At 27.4% G+C, this 23313-nt stretch overlaps 4 protein-coding genes and 1 long non-coding RNA gene across 8 annotated transcripts; 3 read left to right on the top strand and 2 right to left on the bottom strand.

The window, feature by feature from the left end:
• Positions 1-117: 117 nt before the first annotated feature.
• On the bottom strand, positions 118-18361 carry LOC120358253. Its single transcript, XM_039451878.1, has 3 exons — positions 18177-18361; positions 1396-1552; positions 118-1254 (listed from the first exon to the last, which is right to left on the bottom strand). The coding sequence occupies exons 1-3, from the start codon at positions 18325-18327 to the stop codon at positions 1251-1253; spliced, it is 312 nt and encodes a 103-aa protein (XP_039307812.1). The 5' UTR covers positions 18328-18361; the 3' UTR covers positions 118-1250.
• LOC105193989 (odorant receptor 49b) lies at positions 1411-4727 on the top strand. The gene is made up of 7 exons (XM_026134120.2): positions 1411-1527; positions 1999-2268; positions 2910-3378; positions 3464-3563; positions 3756-3875; positions 4098-4253; positions 4483-4727. Exons 1-7 carry the CDS (start codon positions 1497-1499, stop codon positions 4534-4536), a joined length of 1200 nt encoding a protein of 399 aa, XP_025989905.2. The 5' UTR covers positions 1411-1496; the 3' UTR covers positions 4537-4727.
• LOC120358256 lies at positions 4982-12109 on the bottom strand. Its single transcript, XR_005575228.1, has 2 exons — positions 10289-12109; positions 4982-5820 (listed from the first exon to the last, which is right to left on the bottom strand). It is a non-coding gene; the product is annotated as an uncharacterized LOC120358256 (long non-coding RNA).
• Positions 12396-16859, top strand: LOC120358247 (odorant receptor 43a-like). 3 transcript variants are annotated; one of them, XR_005575224.1, is made up of 8 exons: positions 12396-12531; positions 12893-13162; positions 14096-14564; positions 14680-14779; positions 14955-15074; positions 15467-15642; positions 16480-16545; positions 16653-16859. XR_005575224.1 is itself a non-coding variant. In XM_039451843.1 (8 exons), the coding sequence occupies exons 1-7, from the start codon at positions 12501-12503 to the stop codon at positions 16531-16533; spliced, it is 1200 nt and encodes a 399-aa protein (XP_039307777.1). In that variant the 5' UTR covers positions 12396-12500; the 3' UTR covers positions 16534-16545; positions 16653-16859. The 3 variants fall into 3 exon arrangements, 2 of the variants coding, with proteins under 2 accessions (XP_039307777.1, XP_039307776.1); XM_039451843.1 differs by having other exon boundaries at positions 15467-15622; XM_039451842.1 differs by having other exon boundaries at positions 15467-15622; positions 16480-16859.
• On the top strand, positions 17800-23300 carry LOC105193954 (odorant receptor 43a). 2 transcript variants are annotated; one of them, XM_039451870.1, is made up of 7 exons: positions 17800-18364; positions 18795-19068; positions 20588-21056; positions 21172-21271; positions 21448-21567; positions 21964-22119; positions 22964-23300. In XM_039451870.1, the coding sequence occupies exons 2-7, from the start codon at positions 18888-18890 to the stop codon at positions 23015-23017; spliced, it is 1080 nt and encodes a 359-aa protein (XP_039307804.1). In that variant the 5' UTR covers positions 17800-18364; positions 18795-18887; the 3' UTR covers positions 23018-23300. The 2 variants fall into 2 exon arrangements, with proteins under 2 accessions (XP_039307804.1, XP_039307803.1); XM_039451869.1 differs by having other exon boundaries at positions 18266-18397.
• Positions 23301-23313: the final 13 nt, after the last annotated feature.

The raw sequence follows: 23313 nt of genomic DNA, 5'->3' as shown, positions 1-23313 counted from the left end.
TAATGAAAATAGAACTTGAGTATGTGAACTCTGCTGATTCGCTTGCATATCCTAATTTGGTTGTTATCTAAATCAACAACTACATGAAACAGAAGCTACGAAAGAAAGAGAAAGTACTTCAAATGTCAATTTATTTTATTGTACTTGTATATAAACCGACGATTTCAGGTTTTAATTTTAAATGTTGAAAATTCTTATTATGAGTATATATATGATTATATAAAAAAAATTTTCTATCAATCAAATAAAATTGTTAAATATTATTCGTATGATATCAATATTATATTGCATATATGTGAAAATATAAGATAATTATGTTAACTTTGCAGATTTGTTTTTTGTCTAATTTGTTTGTTATCTAAATATTTAGATATCACATGAGACGAAAGTTGGATAAAGAAAAAAAAATATTGTAGAAAATAACCTTTACAATAAGAGAGCAAAAGAAAAGAGAGAAAAAAAAACATGTATTTAAACGTTCTTAGAGATGTAATTATAATTTTTGAAGTGTTTGTGCTCTTATGCTGTGTGAATTATTAAAAATGTTAAGTTTAACCATAAGAATTGTACTGTACAAGTCATATTCTTCGACTATAAATGAATAATACAGAGCTTTATTTGCCAGAGTTGCAATTTATACTGCTACAAATAGCGACACTTTTAGTAACAAAAAAACACTAAATTTTTTCCAAATTTTGGCATAATATAAACACTATAAATTTCATAAAGATTAGGAAAAAAATTTTAATTTCTTAAATTTTCTTGTTTTATGTTTATTAAAATGCAAATATTTAATTACAATGTCGAGAATATGTAAAATAACAAATATAAAATTTATACTTGTAATAATCAAAAACTGTTTTAAACATGTCACTTCATAGTTTATTAGCATGTATTATAAGAATGAAGTGTAATATTTCTTTTTTTTTATTACGTGCACTTTAATGTCTAATTTAATGTTTGTCACTTTTAAATATTACTTTAAATTAATGTGTTAATTAAGGCAAACCTTTTTGCATTTATAATTATTACATATTGAAATGTTTTACCTTCTAACAGCGTCATATCGTATGGCAAGTCACCTTTGGCAAATTTATTTTCTTCATTAAGAAATGGAGACGATATGTATTGCGTGATAAATTCAATAAAAGTTTTTTGTTAACTACAGTTAGAATTCTATAGCTTCTTATAGAAGCTAATACGTGGGAAGAACACGTGTACATATGCGCATTTTTTCCTTAATATGGTATTCACCTGTTATTAAGCAATTTTTTGCTGATAAATATCTCATGCGAGAATAGGTACTAAAAATTTAACAGAAATTCAAAGCAAGAGAAAATGTAGAATATTAAAAATACTAAGATACTGAATGCAAGTTGATCTTTCAACACTTACGAGACGAAATATTGAAAGCAAGAAAGGTTTTTTTGTTTCTCAGAACGTAACATCGATTCATGAAAAAGGAAGAGACCGCCAGTCTTTAGATAACATTGGACATGAAAAGTTCGAAATATGATGGATACCGAGGTGCTTATAGTCTTGACCATTGTACCTGTAAATGAAAAAACTTTAAGGAAGTATTTTACTTGCAATATGTGCAAAGAGTGGGAGTTTTTATAATAATAATAATCCATGTTTCTTATTATTTCACAATAATTCTCCAACAATTCTGGATTATTTTTTTTATTATTGTCTTATATTATTGTCTTATATATTGTTTTATTAACATATACAATATATTGTAGCGATGTAGTATCTAACTACGGCATATTAAAAGCAATCATTTTTATTAGTCATTTATTATTTTTTGAATAATCTTTGAATTTTTGCGTTATGAAATAAAAATAAAAGAAAAAGTTAAAATATATATTATTTTAACCAGTTTCATTTATTTTATTTATTTTATTAAATAAATATTTGTATATTTGTCTTAATTATATTTATATTTATATGTTTTGAATTGTGTAATGATCTCCGGTCTCATCAAGATTTCTGCAGATTTTGAATGGGCGGTGAAACTGAACCGTTTCACTTTAGATATCCTTGGACTTTGGCCTAAGAATATACAAAATCCTTGGCAAAAATTAATATGCAATCTTCGAGCGTTGATATCTGCGATAGGAATATTGATTTGTCTATTTATTCCTTCAATATATTCCTTGATAAAAATTTTTGGTGACAGTTTGCTAATGCTAGATAATTTACAAATTACTTTACCAGTAGTAAGCTGCTCGATTAGAATTATACTTTTTTGGTGGAAAAAAGAAGGTAGACATTATTTTTGGTAGTAATTATAAGCTTTAAAAATATGGTAAATGATATATAAATCAAATATTAAAAATTGAATATTAGTAGCATTTAATTTTAAATGCACTCAATTTATTTGTACTAATTAAATTAATTTATATATGAATGTATATCTTGTTGACATAGAAATAGATGATTGTATTAATACAAAACATCTTTAAAACATTAAAATGCTTATGAGTATGTTTAATAATTTTTATAAAGAAACATTTTATATACACGTTTAATTTTAACGTTTTAAATTTTAAAATAAATATATAATTTTTTAAATAAAATATTTATAACATTTGATTTTGTTATTTCATATATAAAGTATTACAGAAAATTATAAAAATATAAAAAATTATATATAAATTATATTCATTTTTAGTACGTGCATATAATACACTTATATGTGATTTACAAATTAAAGAATTAATTTTTACCGAAATTATAATATTATTTTTTAATGGAATGGAAAAAATATTTCTTCAATTTCTGTACTTTTTTTCTATACACTATTTTTATACTTTTTTCTTGTTGTTTAGAATATGTCGGTCATTTAATATGTTCATTGGTTAAGGAATGCCGTCAAATATGCATAAAATTGTTTACTGTTTAAGCTATTATACCGATTATGAATATGGTCGCGAAGGATTGGATGAAACCAAAAAGTGATCAAGAGAGAGAACTAATGATCCGATATGCGCATATTGCACGCATAATTATTATTTTTTCCTATTGTATAATGGGATTACAGTATTTTTTTCTCGTCGTACTGCCTATATTTGGATTTTCTTTGAGACTGACTACGAATATTACTGATCCAGGTAGACCAATGCCTGTACAAAGCCATTATTTTTACGATATAACAAAAAGGCCACAATACGAATTGACCTTTATTAGTCAAGCAATCTACATGAGTATTGGCATGATGGCTTATACTGGAATAGACAATTTTCTCAGCCTCCTAGTTTTTCATATATGTGGTCAATTAGATATTCTCAAAAACCGTTTGCAACATTTGGAAAAATTTATAAATTATCATAAGGTACTGAAGTACTGCATAGCGAAACATATTCGTTTGCTTAGGTTTGTTATTTATTTATTAAAGTGTATGTTAATCTATACAAAATATATGATCGAATATATTTAATACACGAAATATCTTTTGTAGAGCTATTGAGATTATTGAAGATACATATAATACAATACTTTTGTCTTTATTTATATATTTTATGATTCTTTTCGCTTTCTATGGTTTTCGGCTAATTAGTGTAAGTACCTAAATTTAAATTGGATAAAAACACATGTGTGTAAATTGTTCTACTGAATTAATGTAATTAATGTAACTAATAATAAGTACAATATAATCAAGAAGCTTCTACATTCATGCATTAATGTGTAAAAAATTCTTTATTAATATTTATAAGAACTATATCTGTTCATTTATTTCATAAATTAATTAGCTATTCGATGAGGGAAATGATATGTCGGTCATTCACTTAATCTATTTCATATCCAGCGTTATTAATATATTTGTACACATGTGCCTATATTGCGTTCTTGGTGAGATCTTAGTGGCCCAAGTGAGTTGCATATACATTTTTATTTATTTACAAATTGAATACTGTATAATTCTAAAAGTTAATTCTGTAAAGTATTTACTTTTACTCTGTAGACTATTATAATATAATAGAAACTAATTTTTATAATAAAAACTAATATAATCGAAACTACTCTTTAAATTATACATACGATAATGTATATGTATATAATTGATATCTAAAGATGATTTTGATATTTTTAAGTGCAATAAAATGTATTATGCGGCATATAGTAATAAATGGTATACCATGGATCCAAAAGTTGCAAAAGATTTATTGTTCTTAATTACAAGAGGTTCTAAACCAATCTATCTCACTGTTGGAAAAGTAACCCCTGTTACAATGGCCACATTTTGCGGTGTAAGATATTTTTATATTTGTCTACAATTACTATAATAAAACATTGCTCGATATCACTCAAATTTATTTAAAGTTTATCAAGTTCAAAAGCCATATTACGTATATATATTATTTTAATATTTAAATTTTTTATTTTTTATTTTGTGTGTGTGTGTGTGTGTGTAAATCTTGAATTTTACATTTATTTTAGTCATATAATATAAAAATATAATAGAAAAATATTTTTCAGTTAGTGAAAACGTCTGTTGGTTACATGTCCGTTTTGCATACAACAAGGAGGTGATAGAAAAAACGAGGGAAAAATTTAAAGGTTTTGTTAATATTATGCAATTTTTGATAGAATTTAATAGACGTAAAGTATTAATGTGTTATTTGCAAATAAATATATCTTAATGCATTATTCAAGTGAAATATGTCTAAAATTCTATTAAGTAATGGTAAAATTGTATTAAATAATGTATGATTTGCGTTTAATTGAATTTAATTGTAATTTGAGGAACGTAGTTTACAGATATCCGTTAAGATATAAGCTAGGCCATCTTTATAAGGATTTATTTCATATTCCATATTATTATAGATCTCTAATAACTACATTTATAGTTCTGTATTAAATCTCTAAAAAACCTTTAGATCTCTGCATCTTACCATTTAAAAAATTGTTCTTTTGACTAATTTTACACAGAAACAAGAATCTTGTATTTAAAGAATATATTAATATTATTTTTTTATTTTTTTTTAATGTCCAGTCATTTTGGTGGTAAGAAACATTATATTTTAATGATACGTACACATCCGTTTTCAATTTTTAAGTATTTAACTAAACTGCATCGATCGAATTCATATTATTTCATTCTTACGCGTGGAAAGCAAACATTAAAAATGTGCAACATTGATCGCTAGACAATTAAATAAAGGCTAATTGATTTTAAGTAACAATTTAAAATATTTTGAAAGCTATTTGTAAAATAAAATGTATGTTACATAAAAATTAGTTTCAATTATAAACGTTAGTTAGAATAGACCGCGCGTTTGTTTAATTAAGTAGTAAAAATAAAAAAATTAGGAAGAAGAAACAGAAAATTCTTGTATTTCTTTCTCTATTTGATTCAAGCAATTAACTTTTCTTTGATTTGTTAATTGTCTCTGTTCCTTTCTATATGATTTTTTGCGATTTACACTCGGTCTATTCTTTTTATATTTTTGGTTTTAATAATAATTTTTCCGGTGTTTGGTTTTAAGTGGTTTTAATATCAAAGGCACCTCCATCTAAATTAATTTTGTTATATTAATTGATTTTTTCTTTATTCTATATAAAAATACATAGAATGATGTACAACTATGTTATACTTTATTAGTAGCATATTGTGGAAGCTAGTTGGGCTACAGTGTTTAAATGCACACTATCGGTTTGAGACTGCATAAAATAAAAAGAATTTTAAATAATTTTAACCGCTGTTTTAAAGCTGAAATGCTGTTTTAAAGTTTGGTTCATGCCTGGCTCAATATTTTCTCAGATTTAATCTTAATCTACATAAGTAAATAGGTATTTTATTTAGTACAGATGTAACTATTAGTTATAAACACTTTATTGTGCACGAATTTACAAAGAGCTTTTATTTATATCCTAAAACGTGTTGAGCGTACAAGCGCGTGGCACAAGAAGAGAGTAGGGCCTTACAGAAGTGAGAGGGGAACAGGTTTAAGCGCGAAGGCAAGGTTAGTGCCAACATTAACATTAGTAACTAATATCTAGCGAGTGTTGCCAATACATAATATAAACTAAAAAGAAACAATTATTAAAACCAACACTCCCCCTCAACGCGAGCACACTTATAAATTATGTTTGTGTCATACCCATTCCTTGCATACATTTGTTATGGATAAGTTTAACAGGACTTTTAGTCAAGATATCCGCGTACATACTTTCGGAAGGAGTATATTTAACATCAATTTCGCCACATTCATATTTTTCGCGTACAAAATGATATTTTATATCTATGTGCTTTGTGCGCGTGTGGTGTATCGGGTTTTTCATTAGGGCTTGAGCGCCTTGATTGTCGCAATAAATGACAGTTCGGTTTGCTCTAAGATTAGTTACACATAATTCTCGTAGTATACCGCGTAAATAAATAGCCTCTTTAGTGGCTTCTGTTAAAGACATGTATTCAGCCTCGGTACTTGATAAGGCTGTGGTTCTTTGTTTTCTCGATTCCCATGTTATAGCAGCATTCGCCATCACAAAGAAAAATCCTGAATGAGATCTTCTGTCGAGAGAATCTGATGCCCAATCTGAATCGGCAAAACCAAAAAATGATTTTCCGCTTTTCTGAAACTTTAAACCTTGACCGGTCGTTCCTTTTAAATACCTAAGTGCATGCTTTGCTGCAAGCCAATGCTGCTTATTAGGGTTTTGGTTAAACTGACTTAAGTAACTTACGGTATAAGTTAAGTCTGGACGTGTTGCTACCGCTAAGTACATTAAGCTTCCGATTAAGGACTGATACTCGTGTCTATTTACTTCTATGTTATCTAAATCATTATTATCTTTTGACAGATCTAATTTTGGTTCTAAAGGAGTTGCTTTTGTCTTCGATTCAGACATACCAAATTTAAATAACAAATCTTGAGCATACTGTTTTTGTGACATAAAAGTAGACTTTGTAGTTTGATCTTGAATAAATTCGATACCTAAGCAATAATGAAGTAATCCTAACTCTTTAGTTCGAAATTCTTGGTTTAAACATTGTACTAACTCACGATAAGAATTAATGTTGTTAGTAGCAACCACCAAATCATCTACATAAACTAATACATACAATATATCTGAATTAGATCTTTTAATATAAAAGCATTTATCACCGTTTAATGGAGTCATACCGTGACCTTCAAGTCTCGAGTTTAGCTTCTTGTACCATTGCCTACCAGACTGTTTCAAGCCGTAAATCGATTTGTTGAGACGGCAAACTAAATCTTCTTCGCCAGGACTTATGAAGCCGTCAGGTTGCCTCATATACACGGTTTCTTCTAACTCTCCATGGATATACGCCATCTCTATATCCAATTGGTATAAGGTAAGCCCAAGTTCCGCTGATAGTGCGGTTAAGATTCGAAGGGAACTTAGCCTTGCTACCGGAGAATAAGTTTCAGCAAAATCAAGACCTGGTCGCTGCGCGCAACCTTTTGCAACCAAACGGGCTTTTCTTCTCTCCACCGTGCCGTCTTGTAGGTACTTGGTCCTTAGCACCCAACGACATCCGATGGCTTGACAATTTTTGGGAAGTTCCACTAGGGTCCATGTGTTGTGACGAACTAAGGCTTCATATTCCTTTGACATGGCCCTTTTCCACTCAAGCTTATGTGGGCCAGTTAATGCTTCTTCCACGTCAACATCTCCTATTGCACTGAATGCCATTTGTGCATTTTGTTCTGTAGTATCAGTTTGAGTAATGTCAGTTTGGTAGAGCTTCCGTGGTCTCCCTCTTTTTCCGGTTTTTAACAGTTTGGGTCTACCGGGTGCTCGTTTTGGAGTTGCGTAATCTTTTGGACTTGTGTAATTTTCTTCGTGTGTGTCTACTTCATTTTCAGACTGTTCTTGACGGTCTTCTACATTTTCTTCGTCCACATCGTCTTCAGTGAGTTCTTCTTCTTCGTCCTTTTGCTTTTCTTTGGATTCCGTACCTTCTCCTGTAGCTGGCACTTGAAGATGAAATTTTTGAATGGAATTGTCTTCATTTATTAGAGTGTGATCCGTTTGTTCTTCAATGACTTTTACGTCTCTACTTTTGATTATTTTTCTTGATTCGGGATCCCATAGTCGATAAGCTTTTGCATCAGTTGCATATCCTAGAAAAATATGCTCTTTTGACTTTTGATCAAACTTTCCTCTTGTTGCAGTTTTATCCAAGACATAAGCTTTGCATCCAAAAGTTTTAAAATGTGAGACATTTGGTTTTCTTTCAAACCAGCTTTCATACGGCGTAACATTTTCCAAACTTTTTGTTGGACAGCGATTCCTAATGTAAGCAGCTGTAGCGATAGCTTCCGCCCAAAAAACCTTAGGTAAATTAGCTTGAGATATCAGACATCTGGCCATCTCCACGAGGGTGCGATTCATTCTCTCAGCGATTCCATTTTGCTGAGGAGTATGAGGAGTAGTATATTCTCGCTTGATTCCTGCCTTTTCAAGTTCGCGATTAAATGATTTTCCACAGTACTCAAGGCCATTGTCGGTTCGTAGAATTTTGATTTTACGATCCTTTTGATTTTCTACGAATGACTTATATTTCATAAAAGCTTCTTTGACTTCGTCTTTTGATTTCAAAAAATAAACTGTTACCCATCTAGATTTGTGATCTATAAAGGTAACAAAATATCTGGCGCCACCTAAACTTGTAGTTCTCATTGGGCCACAGACATCAGATGAGACAAGTTCCAATAGCTCTTGGCACTTGGTATTAGAGTGTTTTGGAAAAGGATTTGTAGTCTGTTTATTTTCTACGCAAACCTTGCAAGAGAAATCTTGTTGAAGAAAAGTTGGAGTGCCTAGAACCAAGTTTTGTGAAAATAATTTCTTTAAGTCGAACATGTTTAAATGCCCATATCGTCGATGCCACAGTTCCGCTTGTTTGATATCTGTTACGGCATTGCCAGCGAAATCTGAAACTGGTTCTATAATATAAAGGCCATTTTTTCTTTGGGCTATTACTAGCTTGTCTCCTTTTTGATTTAAAATTACAGCAGTATTTTCGGTTAACAAAATTTTACGACCGTTAGTTGTTGCTTTCGATGCTGAAAATAGATTTGTGCTCAACTTGGGGATATACAATGTATTTTCCAATTTTACTCGGTGGATGCGTTTTCCTTTTGTTAAAGATAGATAAACGGTGCCTATACCTTTTACTTCTGTTAGTTCATTGTTTGCCAGTCTTACCTTTTGGTTTGTAACTTCTTTTAAATCGACAAACTTGGAACGATTCTTACACATGTGGGATGTCGCTCCACTGTCGAGGCACCATACGTCCGTTGATTCTAAATTTGCGCTGAACGTATTTGCAACAATTGCATCCTGATGTGATACATGTTTGTGTGCATCTTCATTAACAGCATAAAAAGCATCTTCAGCACATGCAGCTTCTTCGTTTTTTTTGTTCCAACATTGTGTAGCTTTGTGTCCCTTTTTGTGACAGTACGTACACTTGATATAAGGCTTATTTTCCTTATTCGACGTCTTCTTGTAGTTCTTGTCGAATTTTCCTTCTTGTTTAGAGCCAAATTTGTTTTTATTTGCTTGGAATGCGTTTTGTTGGTTTTGTGTCGATTCTTTTCCTCTTCTGGCCTGAAATTCTTCTAAAAGTTTTATTTTTAATATTTCAGGAGTAGGTAATACGTCTCGGGCTTCTATGGCACATCTAAAATTTTCATAACTATCGGGGACGCTATATAGAAGCAATATTGTTACCAAATCATCCGCGATTTCAACGTTCATTTCGTTTAGTTTATCGATGATGCCAAAAAATTTATTTAAATGTTCATCCATACCTTCTTCTTGAGACATCTTTGAGAAAATTAATTGCTTTAACAATGTAGCCTTACGCGCTGGTCCTTTAGACTGGTAAATTTCTTCGAGCTTTACCCATACATCTCGTGATGTTTGGCAGTGTTTCACGTGACATAGTTCCGATGGAGATATATTTAAAATGATATCAGCCTTTGCCTTTTGGTCAGCTAACTCCCATGTCGGAATATCCTGTTCTGCTTGCGGACGAGTCTTCATGCCATTTACATATAACCACCGTTCATTACGTACAAGGACTGCTTGCATTTGCATTTTCCAAGTGTCGTAATTATTTTTGGATAAATGCTCTATTTGTGCAACGTGCATAGACATTGTAGTCGTTCGTTAATTTTTTACGTGCCGTGCAAAAAGGAGATAACTTAACCTCACTTTTGTATTACAACTTGTTACGGTTGTATTTGTCTAAGGATCCGTAAAATAACACAATAGATATATCTATTCGGGACTCTGGGTCCATAACCTATTAGTTATAAACACTTTATTGTGCACGAATTTACAAAGAGCTTTTATTTATATCCTAAAACGTGTTGAGCGTACAAGCGCGTGGCACAAGAAGAGAGTAGGGCCTTACAGAAGTGAGAGGGGAACAGGTTTAAGCGCGAAGGCAAGGTTAGTGCCAACATTAACATTAGTAACTAATATCTAGCGAGTGTTGCCAATACATAATATAAACTAAAAAGAAACAATTATTAAAACCAACAGTAACTAATAGCGAATTTGATTAGATATACTACTGTGCGTGATGAAATGCACATTTACACAAATATATGTGTTTAATTTAAATATATAAACGAGTTAAATTGAAAAATTCTAAATACACTTATTGTACAGTATATCTATATCTTGTCATTTTAGGTATTTGTATTTTACTTTTACACTTAAAAAGGGAAGCTCCTTTCTAAAAAAAACTGGAAACGTCTTTTTGAAATATACGCACGGTTTGTTACAGAAGGTAATTCTTTATGCCCATATTAAGAATTTTCACTTCACTGCAGACACTCTTCAATTTTTTTTTTAAACAATAATTATATAAATTTTTAAATCATTGGATTTCTATAATTATTTGATAGGATGATAGATTTTAGGAAATGGAGAAGAAAAGTTATGTGTTATAATTTTCTAGGACTTATTAACTTTATGTTGGATATAAATATTGTACAATTTGGAATAATGCGAATACGGACAGCCCGAGTACTAGTTTACGCTTAATCCACTGTACTGTCGAGATAGTAACGAAAGAGCACATTATCCGTGTATTAATCTGAACTATATTTACATCTATGCACCCGAAAAAGTTGATTGGTTCTGAAATAACGTAAAATAAATGTTTTCCTCTATTTCCTGAAATCTATCATCCTACCAAGTAATTAAAGATCCAATGATATCAAAATTTTTATATTTATTGCAGTTTTTTTTTTAAATGTCTGAAGCTACGATTTAAGATTCTTAATATGAGCACAAAGGATTATCTTTTGCATCAAGCTGCATTTCAAAGAAACCTTTTCATTTCTCTCCTTGATAGATTAGATAAGTGTACAATGTTTTAATATGCATTAATAGTTTGCTCTAACATTGTTTAATTAAAAAAATAGATTACAATTTTTTTTTTAAACTAAGGTGTGTATTATTTTAGGAAATGTATGAGAGTCTTTAGTCAGAAAAAAATGAATAAATTTGTAGTTTATATTTGATATTTTACAAATTTTTTGTACAAGAAAAGCATTAAGCAATATTATTTTTTTTATACAAGCCATTTTTACATTTAATCACTTTTGATTATTTTTAACTTATAAACATTTTATGTTATTTTTTATTTTATTATAAAACCATGAATAAAATAATGAAAATATGTTAAATTGTAATATTGATTGATTGATTTCATATTTTTGAACAGTTAATACAAGTCAACTTATTACAGTTAATTTATTATTTAACATTGTGTATTACATTAGACGTGTTTTAGATATACGGCATACACTTTCCACCTTTGTAAGGTCTTTATTATGAGATTTTTGAATGTATATAAATTGATATTTAGTTGGCTAAAACATTTAATATTACCACTTTTCTAGCAAAGATAGATCAAAAGCAACGTTTCACATAATTATTTTGATGGACGCAGACACTTGGTACTTTTTTATCTTTCTAGGTAATTTGTATGGCGATTATTAATATAATAGATTATGTACTTTTTACAAATGATCTTACTATATTTTAAAATTTATTTAATTATTTAATTTATTATTTATTAATAATGTTAGAAAATTATACAGATAACAAAGAAGGAAGATGGCATAACCATAGAATACTGCAGCAGTTATCATCAATGGATATATTTTAATGATATTGCATATAGTCTATTGCTAGCTATAGTTACAAGCTATAGCTGATTATAGAAAAGTAAGTCCATACATTTGCACTTTTTTTTGCTACGACATTTATCGCGGATACTATATTTTTTGTTAGCAAATGTTTCGTACGATATTCGATATTGCAGTGGCGGAAACTTTAAATGAGGGTGCATAGTTAATATACTTTTTTCACAGGTTGATTATTCGTCTCTATTGAAAATTATTACCGAGAACATGTGAAAGAAATGTTTTTTACTGAGCTACGAGGTTACGTCAATTTATGAGAGAGGAGTAGACGTCAGTCTGCAGACAACATCCAACATGGAAAGTTCAAAATATAACGGATACCAAGGTGTTTATTATATTTTAATAATTATACTTCTAACTGAGAAAATTTTAATACAAGTGTTTTTACAATTTGTAAGATAAACACATTCAGAAATTAAAATTTTTTTATATTATTGTCTTAGACTATATTGTTACAAAACATTAACTATATTTAATTTGAAATCTTGTACAAATATTTTATTATTGTTATTTATTACTTTCTTGTGTGACACCAAAATTTGAACCGTTTCTAAATATTATTTTTTGTGTTTTACATTTTTTAATATTTTATCCTTGCTTATTTAATAATGATTTCATTTATGTTTTACGAATTTATGCAAGTAATTTTTATAATGCTTTGGACTGATTAAGATTTCTGCAGGTAGATTTCGAATGGGAAGTAAAACTAAATCGTTTTACTTTAAATGTGATTGGTCTCTGGCCTTGGATTGCACAAAATTTTCGACAAAGGTTAATGTGCAATTTACGAGTACTTGTCGCTCTATTGGCAATAACATGTGGCGTTCTGATTCCATCTATACATTCATTAATAAGAATTTATGGAGACATCATGCTAATGATAGACAATTTGCAATTTACTTTACCGGCTATAAGCTGTTCGATAAAAATCGTAATTTTTTGGTGGAAAAGAGAAGGTAGACGTAATTTAACCATTTATTTATTTATGATATTCTGTTCGAACTATAATATACAGCGATGATTAATTTATAAATAGTATATTAGAAAATAGTATTTAATATTTAAATGAAAGTATACATTTATATTCAAAAATAACTGGAGATATTTTTATAACCGTAGTTAAGTATGTAAACATATTATTCTATATTTAATATGACGAGTAATTTTAATGTGTGTTCTACATTCAAATCATAAATATTCCGTACCTATTTTTCACATTAAAAATATTTTGATACTATTTGAACAAATATATACATCTAAGGTTAATATTTTTACACAATTTAATTCCATTAATTTACACATACATGTAGTAATAAAAAAATACAAATAGTCATATATATATATATATATATATATATATATGCGTTTAAATAATTGATTTATTTTATGAAACAGTAAATGTTTCTTATACATACAGGGTATCAAATGAAGTTTGCCCGTGGTCTCGTGGGCTGATAAAGCAAGTCAAACTGAGTAGAAAAGTCCTGTACCGGTTTTTAATATTTGCAATAGTTAACGAGATAAACTTATTGTTAGTAAAGTCGGCGAGCGCGTACTTTCTTTATCCACTGCATGCGGGGACCGCACGATCTACGCGCTTACCGACTTTACTAATTTTTATCTCGGTAATTGTTGCGAGTATTGAAAAACTGTACATGACTTTTCTGTTCAGTTTAACTTGCTCTATCAACACACGAGACCACTGGCGAACTTTATTTGACACCCTGTATAATTTACAATATTATTTCTTTTTAATAAAAAAAAAACAGATTTTTTAATTTTTTTCCTTTTTATCGCTCATAATTAAATTTTGATATTAGCTTTTTTATTTTAATAATCTGTTAAATCTGTTAATTTTCAAATTAGTTTAAATATTGACATTATTTAAGCTCTCGTACCGATCATGAATATGATCCTGGAGGATTGGTTAAAGTTAAAAAGTGTGCAAGAAAAAAACTTAATGATCAGGAGAGCACGAATTTCACGCATTATTATTATATTCTCATATTGCATAATGGGAACAGCATGCGTTTTTGTTATCATTCTACCCATCTTTGGAATATCGATGAGAACTACGACCAATATTACTGATCCAGGCAAACCATTGCCTTTACAAACTCATTACATTTACGATGTAACAAAAAGTCCACAGTATGAATTGACATTTATTAGCCAATCTATTTATATTATTGTTGCTATGATGTCCTATAGTGGAATTGATAATTTTCTTGGACTACTGGTTTTCCATATATGTGGTCAGTTAGATATTTTGAAGAATCGTTTAACAAGTTTTGATAAATATATAAACTCTCACGAGATACTAAAAAGTTGTATAACAAGACATATCCACTTGCTTAGGTTTGATATTTTATAAGTTAAAATAATCTATTTATAAATTACAATAATCCATTTGCAATATATGCGATAAATACTCCTGTACATATTAATATGTAATGTAGATAATTTTTTATAGAGCTATTGACATTATTGAAGATGCGTATAATGTAATTCTTCTTTTCTTATTTGTATATTTTGCGATGCACTTTGCTTTTTATGGTTTCATGATCATTTCTGTAAGTATTGTAGTATTTTGAAGCTTATATAAAATTTGAATAAATTGAATCTTTTATTTACGAAAAATTAACTTAGTCGAAAAACTTTTAAACTTGCATAATATTTTATTATAAACTTTTGAATTATTGTAAATATAGGAGAAATCAGTCTTTTGTCTCTTCTTTATTTAATTAGCTATTTGATGAAGGAAATGATATATCACTCTCTCATTTGGCATACTTTGTATCCACTGTAATTAATATATTTGCACATATGTGCCTATATTGCGCTGTTGGTGAGATTTTAGTTGCCGAGGTAAAATAATATTTTTTTCTATTTGTTACAAAATATGTAAATACGTTGTATCTATATCTATAAATTATATATAATTTATGCAAGGAGTAATTAATTTATAACATAGACTAATACTTATCACATGCGCTAATAAAATAATATTAATTTCTATATATTCAAAATTGTCAATATCTTTATTTAATTTTTAATTAATTAGCTATTACAAACATTTCTCGTAAATTTGCAGAATTAAAAATTTGAATTGTTCATTGTAATAAAATATACAACGTCGAAAAATAAAGATATAAATCTGTGTGTGATTAGTATATTAATTTTTATTTAATAAGTTATTTTTATTTAATTAGTAATTAAATTTTATAATTAATTTTTATCTAAAATACTTTATTTTTAAGTGTAATAAAATATATTATGCGGCATATAGTAATAAATGGTACGCTATGAGTCCACAAGTACTTCGAAGCATATTGTTTCTAATGATAAGAGGCTCTAAACCGGTCAATCTTACTGCTGGAAAAATATTTCCTCTAACGATGACAACATTTTGCAGTGTATGATATCATATTTGAGAGTAATTATATTAAAATTTATTTCATACTAAAATTTTATAATATTTTTTACTTAGTTTTTATTAAGTTAGTTATTTTTATTAAGTATTTAAAAAACAAAAACTCTTAATCTTTTGTTGTATTTTATCTTTATTTATTACAATAAATATTATTTTATATGTACAAGAAGATTGCTAATACTGTTATACTACTTTGTTTTGAACTATATTTTTCAAATTAAACTTAAAAGTAAAACTTAAAAAATAACACTAACGTATGTTGTTAAGATCACGGTCCTGAGTGACTTTTGGAAGGTTTTAGCTGTCACTTACTGTTCATTAAAAAATTGTTAATTATCTAAGATTGAGTAGTAAAAAAGTGAAAACTGACAAAAGAAGAAAAGGACATGAGTTTTCAACCTTCCATGTAAAGTCAAATTCCACGTAGATTTTTTACTTTTTTGGGGTTGGAAGGAATTTTAGAGATATTAATTAGCATCAGTAATATATTAAAATTACTTTTAATTTAATTCTATTTTGATTATATTGTTTTAGTTTATTTCAAGTGCTATATTTGAAATTAAAAGTAATAGCACGAGGTTCGAATAAATTGAAAATTGTATGTAAAGTTATATAAAAAATATTATTTCAAAATCTTGTTACATGACCCTTTTTCTATTTAATTTGGTAAAAAATTTGTGTTTAATTGTTTTTATAAATTTAGCTGATTTTGTATTAATGCAGTATGTCTAAAGTTTCTGAGAAATAAGAGCATGTTACTGTAGAAAACCTATAAGAGTATTGGCGACTTTTATTATTCTTAATTGTTATTTGTATTACTTAAAAAAATATGTTTTTCAGTTATTAAAAACATCAGTTGGATATGTATCGGTTTTGCATACAGTAAGAAGTTAATACTAAAGTGAGGTAAACTTGAATTTTTCTTTATAATCAAATTTTTGTAAAAAACGAAAGTAACTATAATAACTATATAAGTATTAATATCTAATTGCTAATTATAGATTTTATTATAGGAATTTATTGAAAATAATTACGAATTTTATTAAATAATAGATGAAATCTGGAATTAAATTCAAACCTGAATCATGTAATCCGTAAATATTTATTTTTCTAAAACATTGACTATCTCTCATGTCATTTAATATTAATAAGGGATAATTATTTTAATTTAGCATTTTTGAAATTAATTAAGGAACAGCTTTTAATGTTTAAAAAGTTTTAAAAAGGAATTGTTTGATTTCATAAAAATATTCTGTTATTAGCATAGTTTTGTATTTATATAAAGTCCTTCTTTCTCTCTCTCTTCCCCCCTTCTCTCTTTCTTTTAATTTTAAACTTATTTTTAAATTTATTTAACCAAAATATAGCTTTTTTTGTTAAATTTGATTTATGTATTTGATATGTAGACATATATATTATAATTATAACAAGATAAACAGTTTGTATGATATTTCCTGTTTTGCATTAATTCGAAGTACAAGAAGTGTAAAATATTATCTAAACTATTACAAGAAATTCACTTTTTGGAAGCTCTATTTTAGTATGAATTTAAATGAATACAATGGAAAGAATTGTTGAACTAATTCTTTACTACGTGAATTCAATTGTATATTGTCATATATTATTATTATTATTATTACTATATATATATATATATATATATATATATATATATATATATATATATATACACATACACATATACATACACACAGGGTATTCGATAATGGTTGCCTCTATGTTTTACCATAGGAGCACACATTTGTAATTTCTAACATAATATGTTAGAAATATATATCTGTCGGTCAATCATGCTTCTATGTCAAAACGTGGAGACAATGTAACTGTAAAATATTATTGTAACTATTAGAAGAAATTCATTTTTTAGAAGTTTTATTTTAGTATTTAAACCTTAAACACATCGATTTCGTAAAATAGGTAAACACATTTTTTAGTCTGGAATACTTTCAACTTTGAGAAGGTATAACTTTGGTTCCAATCAATATTTTTCAACAATCTTATTCTTTTTACATGAAAGTTTAAAATCTCAGAAATGTAACTGCACTATTGGCATTGTCGAAAATAGTAAAGATTGATTGAAACTACATTGTTTCCCATAATAATTGTTTTGATAAGCACATAAACACACTTAACGCTTCTTATCTTTTCTTAAAAGGGTAAGCTTTATGATAATTATTAATACGATAAACTGTATAATTTTCTTAAAAGTGATTATTTTATTATATTTTACTATATTTCAAAATTTATTTAGTTATTTAATTCACTATCCAATAATAATGGCAAAAGCTTATATAGAATTATACCGAAAATATAGAAGGAAGAAATAATGCGATAAACATAGATTCCTGCAACTATTGTTATCTATCAACGGATATTTTAATGGTATTGTATATCGACTATTATACTATGTATAGTTATTAGCTATAGCTGTAGAAAAAAGTGGGTGCATACGTTCGTTTTTTTTTCGTTAATGCTACATCTACCTATTATTAAGTTTTTTGTTCACGAATTATTACCTGCAGTGGTCGACACTGAAGTGATGGAAACGTCCAGCGAGGGTGAATAATTAATACACATTGTTACAGGTGGATCGTATATTCGTTTTCTCCAAAATGATTGTTGAGAGCATGCGCGAGAAATGTTTTTTACAAGGTTACGTCGATTCATGTGAGAGGAACAGACGTCAGTCTCTATACAATATTCGGTATGGAAAGTTCAAAATATAATGGAAACCAAGGTGTTTATTGTCTCGATAATTGTAACTGTAATTGGGAAAGTGTTTATATAAATATTTTCGTAAAAATTTGTGTGATTAATGATATTATTTAATGATAAAAATTAAACTTTTTTTTGTGATGTTGTATTTTGTGTTAATTTATTGAATTATTCTTACAAAGCATTAGTTATGTCTAATTTGAAAACTTGAGTGATTGTTTTATCGTTTTTCATTATTTTGTGAATTTGTCTCATTATTAAGTGAAATTTTTCTAAATATTCTCTCATTCTATATTAAATAATATATTCTAGATAAATATTTAATGGCAGTTTACTTGTACATTTTTCTTTTAAATTAATAGATAATTATAGGTAACCTTTTTAATAAACTTTAAACTTATATATATATATTTCTGCAGATAGATTTTGAATGGGCAGTGAAACTGAATCGTTTCACTTTAAATTTGATTGGACTGTGGCCTAATAGTGCACAAACTTCTCGACAAAAATTAATGTGCAATTTTCGAGTGCTCGCTGTTTTTTTGAGTATAACGTTTGGTCTGCTTATTCCTCTTCTACATTCTTTGACAAGAATTTTTGGAAACCTTGTATTAATGCTAGATAATTTACAATTTACTCTACCATTGATGAGTTGCTCGATAAGAATCGCAATTTTCTGGTGGAAGAAAGAAGGTATAAGGTATTTTTGGTTATTTATTTTAATTGTAAAATATTAGAATTTTACTTGAATGTCTTTTGTTATAATTTATATATTTTATATATATAATTTATATAATTTATATATATAATACTTTCTATTTTTGTTAGGTTGTTGCAAATAGAATGGTCGTTTTTATATTTTGACATTAAGTTTTAATTGTATTATACAAACGTATAATATACTTTAATTAAAATAATTTTTATTCTCCTCAATTCACTTCTCCAAGGCGATATAAATACATTAATGTCTTTTTGACAAAACTTAATAAATGATCATTTTACATCTATTTTATTTTTAAAACTGTTCTTGTAATCAAAAAAGTCTATCGAGATATTTAAATACGTAATAATTTGTTGATGAAATATTACGATAATAATAACATATTCGATTTGCTGACTCGATTTGACTCCGAGTTAATATCTGTTCTTGTTTAGCTACAAAAGAAGAGACAAACCGTGCAAAAAATGCAGCTAAAAAGAACATGCATTGACTCGGAGTCGGGTCGAATCAGTAAATTGAATGCAAGAGAGTGAGGGAGAAATTCATACTTCATTCTATAATCTTTTTTATGATTTATTTTGTAGCATGTAATCGGTCATTATCTAGTAAATAAACTTTGTATCTTTTGACTAATATTTAATGCCGGCTGCTACATGAGCAGTTTTGTGATTTAACGTTAATTTCATTTTTTTTTTTTTTTTTTAGCTTTTTTGCCAACTCTTAGACATGAATTGGCTTCATTTATGTTTTTTAAAATTGTACTATTGATTGCCAATGGCGCATTGGTGCATAATAAATTTTCAAGACCGTATCATTAGATATAAATTTCTCAAATCGACCAAAATTCTAGTCACTCACAATATAATCGGAGTAAGCTACTCGTATATTGGTGTTTTATGTTCTTTCGATTGCACTTTGATTGAATTTGAATTTATAAATAAAATATGCGCATTTCTTTATTTCCTATTTTAAATTATAAATAGACAAAGTCATGTATACTGCTATCAACGAAGTTGCGCATACTTTAACCCAGATGTGTATATACTTTTCAAATCGTATTAATCCAATGTTATCTGCATAGCAAAAAGTTAAACTACAAAAGTGGATAGTTTACATTAGTAATGACTATTTCATTTGCAACAACTTAATATATAATCCAATTTTATTAGATCATATGTATATGAAAATATTCGCGAAAACTTATACATATACAGAGGAATGTAAGACAAGAGAGGGTAATTAAGGTTTGATAACACAGCCACAAAAAAAGTGTCATGTCCATGAGATTAGACTCATGTATTCCTATGTATTTTGCGGTTCTGAAACCGAAAATGCAAGGAATGATTGGCAATTTTTTGAGGGTAAAAAAAACTTCTGATTTGATGGCGCAATTCTGAGGTCATATTCGGTTATTTTGATATTAGCTTTTCCATTTTAATAATCTGTTAAATCTGTTAATTTTCGAATGTTTTAATATTGACATTATTTAAGCTATCGTACCGATCATGAATATGATCCTGGAGGATTGGTTAAAGTTAAAAAGTGTGCAAGAGAGAAACTTAATGATCAGAAGAGCACGAATTTCACGCATAATTATTATATTCTCATATTGCATAATGGGAACAACATGCTTTTTTGTTATCATTCTACCTATCTTTGGAATATCGATGAGAACTATGACCAATATTACTGATCCAGGCAAACCATTGCCTTTACAAACTCATTTCATTTACGATGTAACAAAAAGTCCACAGTATGAATTGACATATATTAGCCAATCTATTTATATTATTTTCGCTATGATGTCTTATAGTGGAATTGATAATTTTCTTGGATTAATGGTTTTCCATATATGTGGTCAGTTAGACATTTTGAAGAATCGTTTAACAAGTTTTGATAAATATATAAACTCTCACGAGATACTAAAAAGTTGTATAACAAGACATATCTACTTGCTTAGGTTTGATATTTTATAAGTTAAAATAATTTATTTATAAATTAAAATAATCCATTTGCAATATATGCGATAAATACTCCTGTACATATTAATATGTAATGTAGATAATTTTTTATAGAGCTATTGACATTATTGAAGATGCGTATAATATAATTCTTCTTTTCTTATTTGTATATTTTGCGATACTCTTCGCTTTTTATGGTTTTATGATAATGTCTGTAAGTATTGTAGTATTTTGAAGCTTATATAAAATTTTAATAAATTGAATCTTTTATTTATGAAAAATTAACTTAGTCGAAAAACTTTTAATCTTGCATAATATTTTATTATAAACTTTTGAATTATTGTAAATATAGGAAAAATCATTCTTTTGTCACATTCTTTATTTAATTAGCTATTTGATGAAGGAAATGATATATCACTCTCTCATTTGGCATACTTTGTATCCACTGTAATTAATATATTTGCACATATGTGCTTATATTGCGCTGTTGGTGAGATTTTAGTTGCCAAGGTAAAATAATATTTTTTCTATTTGTTATAAAATATGTAAATACGTTGTACCTATTTCTATAAATTAGTATATAATTTATGCAAAAAGTATTTAATTTATAACATAGACTAATACTTATCACATGCTCTAATAAAATAATATTAATTTCTATATAATGGAAATTGTCAATGTCTTTATTTAATTTTTAATTAATTAGCTATTACAAACATTTCTCGTAAATTTGCAGAATTAAAAATTTGAATTGTTCATTGTAATAAAATATACAGCGTCGAAAAATAAAGATATAAATCTCTGTGTGATTAATATATTAATTTTTAATTAATAAGTAATTTTTATTTAATTAGTAATTAAATTTTATAATTAATTTTTATCTAAAATACTTTAAATATTTTTAAGTGTAATAAAATATATTATGCGGCATATAGTAATAAATGGTACGCTATGAGTTTACAAGTACTTCGAAGCTTGTTGTTTCTAATGATAAGAGGCTCTAAACCGGTCTATCTTACTGCTGGAAAAATATTTCCTTTAACGATGACAACATTTTGCAGTGTATGATATCATATTTGAGAGTAATTATATTAAACTTTATTTCATACTAAAATTTTATAATATTTTTTATTTATTTTATCAATTTAAAAACAAAAACTTTTAATCTTTTGTTTTATTTTATCTTTATTTATTACAATAAATATTATTTTATATGTACAAGAAGATTGCCAATACTGTTATACTACTTTGTTTTGAACTATATTTTTCAAATTTAACTTAAAAGTAAAACTTAAAGAATAACACAAACATATGTTGTTAAAATCACGGTCCTGAGTTACTTTTGGTAGGTTTTTGCCGTCACTTACTATTCATTAAAAAATTGTTAATTATCTAAAATTGAGTAGTAAAAAACTGAAAACTGACAAAAGAAGAAAAGGACATGGGTTTTCAACCTTCCATGTAAAGTCAAATTTCACATAGATTTTTTACTTTTTTGGGGTTGGAAGGAATTTTAGAGATACTAGTTAACATCAGTAATATATTAAAATGACTTTTAATTTAATTCTATTTTGATTATATTTGTTCTAGTTTATTTCAAGAACTATGTTTGAAATTAAAAGTAATAGCACGAGGTTTGAATGAATTGAAAACTGTAAAAATTATATAAAAAATATTATTTCAAAATCTTCGTACATGACTGATGGACCCTTCTTTTATTTAATTTAGTGAAAAATTTGTGTTTAATTGTTTTTATAAGTTTAACTGATTTTGTATTAATGCAGTAAATCTAAAGTTTCCGGGAAATAAGAGCATGTTACTGTAGAAAACTTATAACAGTATTAGCGACTTTCTTTTTTCTTAATTATATTGTTATTTGTATTACTTAAAAAAATTTGTTTTTTAGTTATTAAAAACATCAGTTGGATATATATCGGTTTTGCATACAGTACGAAGTTAATACTAAAGTTAATACTAAAGGTAAACTTGAATTTTTTTTGATAATCAAATTTTTATGAAAACGATAGAAACTGTAATAACTATATATAAGTATTAATATCTAATTCCTAATTGTAGATTTTATTACAGGAATTTATTGAAAATAGCTAGGAATTTTATTAAATAATAGATGAAATCTGGAATTAAATTCAAACCTGAATCATGTAATCCGTAAATATTTATATTTCTAAAACATTGTTTATCTCTCATGTTATTTAATATTAAATAAAGCATAATTATTGTAATTTAGAATTTTTA

This window comes from Solenopsis invicta, chromosome 7 (assembly GCF_016802725.1).
Source record: "Solenopsis invicta isolate M01_SB chromosome 7, UNIL_Sinv_3.0, whole genome shotgun sequence".
Classification (NCBI taxonomy): domain Eukaryota; kingdom Metazoa; phylum Arthropoda; class Insecta; order Hymenoptera; family Formicidae; genus Solenopsis; species Solenopsis invicta.
This window is presented reverse-complemented; position numbering and strand designations above follow the sequence as displayed.

Bases quoted from the DNA above. Each gene is read 5' to 3' on its own strand.
- LOC105193954 (XM_039451869.1), top strand. The intron at 19,069-20,587 runs GTATAAGGTATT...ACATTATTTAAG, and splicing joins TTTCTGGTGGAAGAAAGAAG to CTATCGTACCGATCATGAAT. The intron at 21,568-21,963 runs GTAAAATAATAT...AATATTTTTAAG, and splicing joins GTGAGATTTTAGTTGCCAAG to TGTAATAAAATATATTATGC.
- LOC105193989 (XM_026134120.2), top strand. From the start codon at position 1,497: ATGAAAAGTTCGAAATATGATGGATACCGAG. The intron at 2,269-2,909 runs GTAGACATTATT...TTACTGTTTAAG, and splicing joins TTTTTGGTGGAAAAAAGAAG to CTATTATACCGATTATGAAT. The intron at 3,379-3,463 runs GTTTGTTATTTA...TATCTTTTGTAG, and splicing joins AAACATATTCGTTTGCTTAG to AGCTATTGAGATTATTGAAG.
- LOC120358247 (XM_039451843.1), top strand. From the start codon at position 12,501: ATGGAAAGTTCAAAATATAACGGATACCAAG. The intron at 13,163-14,095 runs GTAGACGTAATT...ACATTATTTAAG, and splicing joins TTTTTGGTGGAAAAGAGAAG to CTCTCGTACCGATCATGAAT. The intron at 15,075-15,466 runs GTAAAATAATAT...TTTATTTTTAAG, and splicing joins GTGAGATTTTAGTTGCCGAG to TGTAATAAAATATATTATGC.
- LOC120358253 (XM_039451878.1), bottom strand. From the start codon at position 18,327: ATGAATCGACGTAACCTTGTAAAAAACATTTCTCGCGCATGCTCTCAA. The intron at 1,553-18,176 runs GTAATAATTCGT...TTTCATTTACAG, and splicing joins TTCAGTGTCGACCACTGCAG to GTACAATGGTCAAGACTATA.